The 7,884-nt window shown below is 36.2% G+C and overlaps 1 protein-coding gene across 1 annotated transcript; it reads right to left on the reverse strand.

The window, feature by feature from the left end:
• Positions 1 to 350: 350 nt before the first annotated feature.
• On the reverse strand, positions 351 to 1,844 carry LOC128871610 (GATA zinc finger domain-containing protein 4-like). Its single transcript, XM_054113486.1, has one exon. The coding sequence runs from the start codon at positions 1,842 to 1,844 to the stop codon at positions 351 to 353; it is 1,494 nt and encodes a 497-aa protein (XP_053969461.1).
• Between the last annotated feature and the right edge of the window lie 6,040 nt (positions 1,845 to 7,884).

Genomic DNA, 7,884 nt, shown 5'->3' on the forward strand with positions numbered 1-7,884 from the left:
TTTTAGATTAATTTCAACTGCCACTACTGACAGATTAGAATTAATGGATTTGAATTTATGTGGGATGCTTTTATGGACTAGTAGTCCACAACCTTATTTAGCATGATTGAAGTGGGAGAAGTTGTGAAAATAAGTTGAGTATTGTTTAGGAGGGTATGGTGTAGAGTTATGTCTCAAGTGTGTTTCTTGGATACAAATTAAGTGGGGGCTACGATCTTTAATCAAAGTTTCTAATTCTATGTAATTGTTAAAATATCCCTTCATATTCCATTGAAGAATATTAAGAATCATTAACGATATTTATAATGGTTACCTATTGTACTATTCAGATTATTTCAGAGCAAAATAACCTATAGTACGGGTTCTTCGTGGTCGCTGTTGAGGATGTCTGTATAAGTTTCTTTAGTCACTTTGTTGCTTAGATGTGAATCTACACATTCCAAGTGCTCATAAGAGATGGTTGTAAGAGATTGTTTTTCTGTTGGATTTAGGTTGGATGAAAGAGATGTAGCGTTATTTGAAGAGCATGTGGTAGCAATGTTATGTTCGTTATTGAGTAAAGAGGAGTTGGGTGTTGAATTAATAGAGTTACGTATCGAAAGAGATTGGGGAGTTACCGTGTGTGTAGTAACTATATTTTGTTGAGTAGAAAAAGATGAGAGGTTTGAATTTACATTAGAGCCGTGAGTAGTAAGAGGAAGAGAGTTGTGTGAAGTAATGAAGGAAGAGAAGAGAGCTTGCAGATCTGTTGTGTTGTAGTTGTTATTGGTATTTTTTATCAAATCGAATGATTTATTGGGTCCGTTAGAGTAAGAGTTATGATTGGTTTGTGATGGAATCGATGGGTCGTTAGAGCTGTTTGAACAGTTAGAAAGAGAGATGGAGTTTGAATTGAGTGTACTTGATTGCGGTTGTGTGGAGTTAGCAACCGATGCATAAGATTGCTTTGAGTTAACGGGTGTGGGATTATGGATTTTGTACAGACGTTTAGCTTCTTTATAATTACACTTGTTCTGTGTTTTTATTTTCAATATTTCTTTTTGTTGCAAATATAAAGGGCAGTGTTTGTCAGAAGCTGAATGAGAGCCAAGACAATTTGCACACATGGTACGTTGACATAATTCGGGGTTGTGTGGGGGCATATTGCAATTCTCACAAGTGGGGTTGTTGTTGCATCTTTTGATAGTGTGCCCGAGCAGTTGGCAATTTCTGCATCGCATTGGTGTTGGGAAATATTCTTCTACTCTTACTGAGTACCAAGCGATATCAATGTCATATGGGACCTTGTAAAGGTTAAATGTCAGAACGATTCGGCCTGTTGGGACTTTTTCTCCGTTACAAATTTTTGTAAATTTATATACAGCAACAACACCCTGGGATTTAAGACCTTCAAGAATCTCTTGTTCTTCTGTGTTCGCAAGATTTAGATCAAAGATAGTACCTTTGCATGTATTTAATGATGCGTGTAATTCAATTGAAACTGGACATAAACCACCGAACTTTTTGCATTTTAGAAATTTTTCCGCCACTTTATTTGATTTAGTTAGTACGAGTAGGCTCCCATCGCGAAGTATGCTCACTGAGCTATATTCTGTACTAATGCTATCCAGTGCCTTCTTTTTAGCAAAAACGCTGTATTTAGCAATAGGGTTGGAGGTATCAGTTGATTTAATTAAAATAAATTTCGGATCATTTGCGTTGATTGTTTTCACTGGTTCCGGTAATACCGGGAAAGAGTCTTCAGTGATGATGGGTTTTTTGCGTTTAGCTTTTGGGGGCTTAGGTATACTGTCGGACAGTATACTATACCGATTCCCCGAAGGGGTCGGGGAAGCTTTCCCCATTTCAAATACTCACTACACGTTTGTTTTTGTAAACTTCTAATTTGAAGAAATGAAAGAGAAAAGTAACTTACTTATGCGAAGTAAAATAAGAGAATAAAAAAATAGCACACTTGGAAATGTCACTACGAAAATTGAAAATCAACGAGAGAACGATTGTGGGCACAACTGCTCGGTACGAAGGTTAATCGGTGACTGAAAAAAAAAAAAAAAAAAAAAAAAAAAAAAAAAAAAAAAAAAAAAAAAAAAAAAAAATTAGCACTTGTTTGCAAGAGAGGTTCTACGTTGGATTTCAAGGCTGACATTGTTATCGATGTTAATACTGGTTCCTAGATAAACGAAGTCTTTTACAACCTCGAAATCATAACTATCAACAGTGACGTGGGTGCCGATTAAGGAGTACGCTGACTGTTTGTTTGATGACAGGAGGTACTTCGTTTTGTCCTCGTTAACCACCGGAACCATTCGCTTTGCTTCTTTATCTAGTTTGGAAATGGCACAACTAACGCAGTTGTTAAGGCCGATGATATCAATATAGAGAAAGTTTCCATATGTAGAAGTTCACGCAAGTGGGGAAAGTCCAAGACATCACGTAAAAATCGTCTCTAATGAAAACGAAAACAAAGCCTCCGATGAGAACTGAGTGCTACCCACATTCTTATTTAGTTCATGTACTGTTTTCACTATTTTTGCCTTAAAAATTGGGTAGCCACACCATACACAAACAATTTCAGTTAAAGTTGTATTCATTTTTATATGTTCTGATTCTTATTTCGAAAAACTCTACCTACTATAGGATCGAGTATAGGCTATTTGCAAGATTTTTCTGATATTTTTTCAAAATATTACAATTAACCATTTCAGATCCATCAGTATAGTAAACCTAAGAGGCTGCTATAGTAAACCTTGAAGAATTCCTGTATAGAATATAATGCCTGTATTGCGTGTAAAATAATAATTCCAGTAGCAATATTTTGGAGAATTGGAGAATTAATTTATTCAGCAATGGTTCGAGAACTCTCAAAAGTCAAAAACCCATCGTCTAATGCAATCACAAAAGTTGTACGCCTCACTTAAAATGTAGTGAAGCGGAATGTATATATATAATGACGGCAATAACATCTGCTGAACAGGTACGTATATCCCCCGAGGTGGACACTCTATCAGACAATGCAGTTTACCCAAAGTGATGCGATTTCATATTCAGCCAATGACTGTCACATTAGCGCGATCTTCTAAAAATGTGGGGAAATGTTTTATTCTTTTAAAGCAATACAAACTTTTCACCTGAATCTACTCATTTAGCTTTCCTCCACAAAACCTTCAACTTTATTTCAATCTTTTTTCTATAGTCACTACTGTATATTTCACCTCTTGCAAACTCAATTTTAGTGTATCCCACGGTGAGCTTGGTAAAGTTGGCATTCTTTGCACGAAGCGAACGTTGGTGATAAGTTGCAGTACAAGAATGATAGATTACCAGGTTTGACCAATCTGCTATGGTGAAAAACAAAATTGTGCGAACAATTTCGGCTGCCACGTCACAAGGCCCTCTACAGCCAAGGATAATAGATTTACCAGGTTTGGCCAATAACTATGGTGAAAAACATAATTGCGAGGAGAACTTCCACTGCCACGTCACGGTGATGATTCGCCAGCCGAACTCTGCACGATCATTTCACACATATTCACACACTCGTCAAATCAGTCGTTCTTCAGAGAGCAACGAAGTGGCATTGTGTTTTTTTTGTCGTAAATCACTAACACATTCTTAGTTTTTTCGTAAACAAACCGATTAAGTACCGCCGCTACGTCAGCCCATCAGCTGATTCTTTCAAATTCGCTGAGAGCCGGTTAATAGTCTGATCTTGGCAACACTTTTTGAATTCTTTTCACCATGGTTTCAGTCGGTTTATTAACAAGCCCTCTCCGGCACTCCAATTTTCAATTAGATTTAACTATTGTTGGAATCTAGAAGAGATTGTGTCCTCACTCCAGCATACAATGAAGATATTTAGATGACAAGTTGCTAAATTATTTATACTTGGCTCTTAAGTAAACACCTTTACGTACATATAAAAATGTATATATGCATGGATATTTATATGTTCTCTTTAGGTATATTATTATCATTTTATATTTATCATTATTGCCATAGATTAGCCACGGAACTCAAACCCATACCCTTTTGACGGCTCACGCACTCTGCTTACTATCAACTCCTCTTATTTTCTTTTTCATTGTCTTTCGCTGTCAAATGTCCTGCCATGTAGCATTTGCCCACTTTGGTTTGACCGTTGATGCCACCGTAGCGAATTATAATTGCCTATTATGTAATATGCTTGGGTATTGTCGCAATTACCTTATTTAGTATTTTATTGCATTGTCCAAATGTTTATATTTTCATTTATGTTTTGTTGCGTTATGAATACCTGCCTTATTGCAAAAGTGAATGTTAAATTGCGACATTTGTGGATGCTTGAAACTGGACATAATCCATTTGTATATGACCATGAAGTCTAGCAATATCTTTAGCGTTAAATTGGATGCTTCCTGATGGTTAGTTTTTGCATTTCTTTTTGTCATAAACATAACTAATTTAAATGCATTGGGGAATGATGGTAACATACACATATGCATATATATATGCATGCATAGGAGAGTGTATTTGGGTATGTCAGTATTAGAAATGGTTTTTAGTGTTTGTGAATTTTTCTTCATATACATATAGGGTGAAATTTTAATTCTTATCATAGCAAAAATCAAGGGAACAACACACATACATATGTATTTCTGAATTTTAAATATTCTTTAAGGGCTAATTGTGGAAATTTCAAACTCCAATTTTTAGAAATATTTCAAGTATACAGTTTTATAACCGATTGAATTTTGGTTAAATAAAGTGCTAGTTTTAAGTTGCTCAAAAATTGAGTGGCTTTAAAAATGAAAGAAATATCGCACTTTCGTTGTATGGAGATTTCTACACCCACCGCCAGCAAATATTACACTTACAACTTGAACTCTATTACACCCAAATTCAATGGGCTACAAAACTGCGCACTCGAAATTTTTCTAAAAATGTTTATTAAAAAGTTTGAGATTTTCGGGAGAATTTATTGAATTTTCTTAATTTGCACAAAGTTTGTAACTTGAATTTATATATTTTTTGTAGGAGAATGAATTATATATTTGCATGAAAAAATTATTAAAATTAAATGAAAAATAGATGAATTTTCAAAAATTCTCAATAAGTCTCAGAGCTATAGTTATTTAACGCAGTGTATTTATGCTGGGTTCTGGCGCGGCCTCCCTCAGTCCGATGCATACCGTTCCGAAACTTTAAACGTATTTTAACTCTTTTTTATAGAATGCCGTCGGATATTGATATTAAGCCCGCAAGTTAGAAACTATTCAGTTGCGCTATCGAGCTATTCTTTGTCAAGTAACTCAAGTATATTGGATATGGTCTTCAAATTTTCTGAAAATTGGTCTATTCGTTGGTTTGAGTATAAAAAGAAATAAGCTAAAAGAATTTAAAAAGAAGTTATAATTTTTAAAATTATTCAATGTTGTTGTAAATGTGAACGAGACTTAATTGTAAATGTGAACGAGACATAATCACCACACATTAGATATGTTTAATATGCATATGTTAACCGCAGCCAACTTTGAGTGTTGTAATAAAAAATGCGTCCTTCTTTGTTTTGGACAGCTCTGCAGGTAACAAGTGTTTTACTTCACTCTCATTATATTCCACTTATAAATCAGAAATCATCAGGTTATGGGCTAACGTTTTTGAGAGTCTAAAATCGAATTTATCTAAAACTTCGAAATTTCGATCTCGTACCACGTATATATTTGGATATTTGTTGTTTTACGCACATCTCGCATAAAATTTGTTTTCACCTGGAGAGAGCGTGTCATCAGACTAAGCTGCACTGGAACCCTTGATAAAACGTGTGAATTTATCGTTTTTGGGTTAATAATGAATTCTCATACAATTTCTTTTGAGAATCGATCGATTCACACGTATTTTCATATATTGATGGAAAGGAAACGGCGAAAGATGCATGGGATGCACTTGAAAAAAGTTTAAGTGAAACAGGTCTTAGCCGTAGAGTCGCATTGCTAAAACAATTCACTCACACCGTGCTCTCTGACTTCGGCAGCATGGAGCAGTATGTTACTGAAATGCTCTCGTTATCGTCACGAGTCAAAAGTGCCGGTTTGGCACTGAATGATGAAGTGATAGCCTCAATCATGCTTGCTGGTTTACCAGCTGAATTTGATACTTTCGTTATGACCATCGAAAATACTCAAAAAAGTCTAACAATTGAGTATGTCAAAACTACGTTGTTGCAAGAATCAAGACTAGATCCAAAGAAAAGTACTTCGAACGACAGTGCAATGTTTGCGAAAAATAAAAAATTTGCGTGCCATTTCTGTAAGCAAATTGGGCATTTTGCGAAGGTCTGTCCTAAGAAGAAAAATAAACCGGTAAACAACAAACCTAGACGTGATAATGTATTGTTTGCTTCGCTTCTCGCGTGTAATGTAAATTCGAAAGACTGGTACGTCGATAGCGGTGCCACGTCCCATATGTCAATGGAGAGCTCGCTTTTCTCAAACAAACGCTCAGTTTTGGAAAAGAATGTTATTGTTGCTAACAATTCCAGTCTTAAAGCGGAATGTATTGGTGACCTAGACATGTTTCTCGATGTTGGCAAAGAGGAACGTCAATCTAAAGCAACAATTACTAATGTCACATGCGTTCCCCAATTGTGTGCTAACCTTTTATCAGTGAGTCAAATGGCAATCAAAGGGAATAAAATCGTCTTTGAAAAGACGAGTTGTGAAATTTATAATGCAAATTCTGAATTAATCGGTACAGCATCACTTGTCAATGGGTTATATCGATTGAATTGTATACCTGTACACAACGTAGATAGCAGACACAAAGCGATGATTGCGAGTGATAACCATGAGTTATGGCATCGTCGCCTAGGTCATATTTGTGACAGCAATTTGATAAAGGTACAAGAGTCATCGCAGGGTCTAAAGCTATCGTCGAATAAGGGTGAACAATGCATTGTTTGTATGAAAGGTAAACAATCCCGGCTGCCATTCAAATATCATCTCGATTTGATACATTCAGATGTTTGTGGCCCATTCGAAGAAAAGTCCCACTCTGGTGCACGTTTTTTTGTTACTTTCGTCGACGATTTCAGCCGCAATGTTACCGTAGTGCCGATTGCTGCGAAATCAGATGTTTTTGATGAATTTAAAAAATATAAGTCGCTCGTGGAGAATCAATGTTCAAGAAAAATTAAGGTGTTTCGGACTAATAACGGCACTGAGTACTCAAGTCGTGAATTCCAAAAGTTCTTAACAGAGCATGGTATTAAACATGAAAAAACAGCTCCGTATACTCCAGAACAAGGTGGTGTCGCCGAAAGAATTAATAGGAGCATTGTTGAACGTATAAGATGCATGTTGATAGATGCACGTTTATGTAAGCAATTTTGGGCTGAGGCTTCTGTCACAGCAGCATATCTGCTAAACAGAAACCCATGCAGAGGCAATGACAAAACTCCTGAAGAGATGTGGACAAACGTGAAACCAGATTTGTCTTACTTAAGAGTGTTTGGTTGTCGAGCAATGGTCCACGTACCAAAACAAAAACGACTCAAGCTGGATGAAAAATCAACTGAATGTGTGTTGATGGGTTACAGTAACAAGTCCAAAGCATACCGGCTGTACAATAAAACGACTAAGAAGATCGTAATCAGTCGAGATGTTGTTTTTTTTGAAGACAAAATTGAAATTAATGAAACGAATATCAATGAAATGAAAAATCTTTTGCCCTCAACAGTGTTACAAAGTAAATGTAAAGTCGGTATAGGTTCTGAAGATGCCAATTCCAGAGGGGAAATTGTCGTTGAAATTGGCGATCAGTTAACAAGCGAACGTGAACATGCTGATACTTTATCTGACGGGCACGCACCGGAAGCGTCAACTGAAGAAGCGGCTACAAACCAATCAC

Source organism: Anastrepha ludens, chromosome 2 (genome assembly GCF_028408465.1).
Source record: "Anastrepha ludens isolate Willacy chromosome 2, idAnaLude1.1, whole genome shotgun sequence".
Classification (NCBI taxonomy): Eukaryota; Metazoa; Arthropoda; class Insecta; order Diptera; family Tephritidae; genus Anastrepha; species Anastrepha ludens.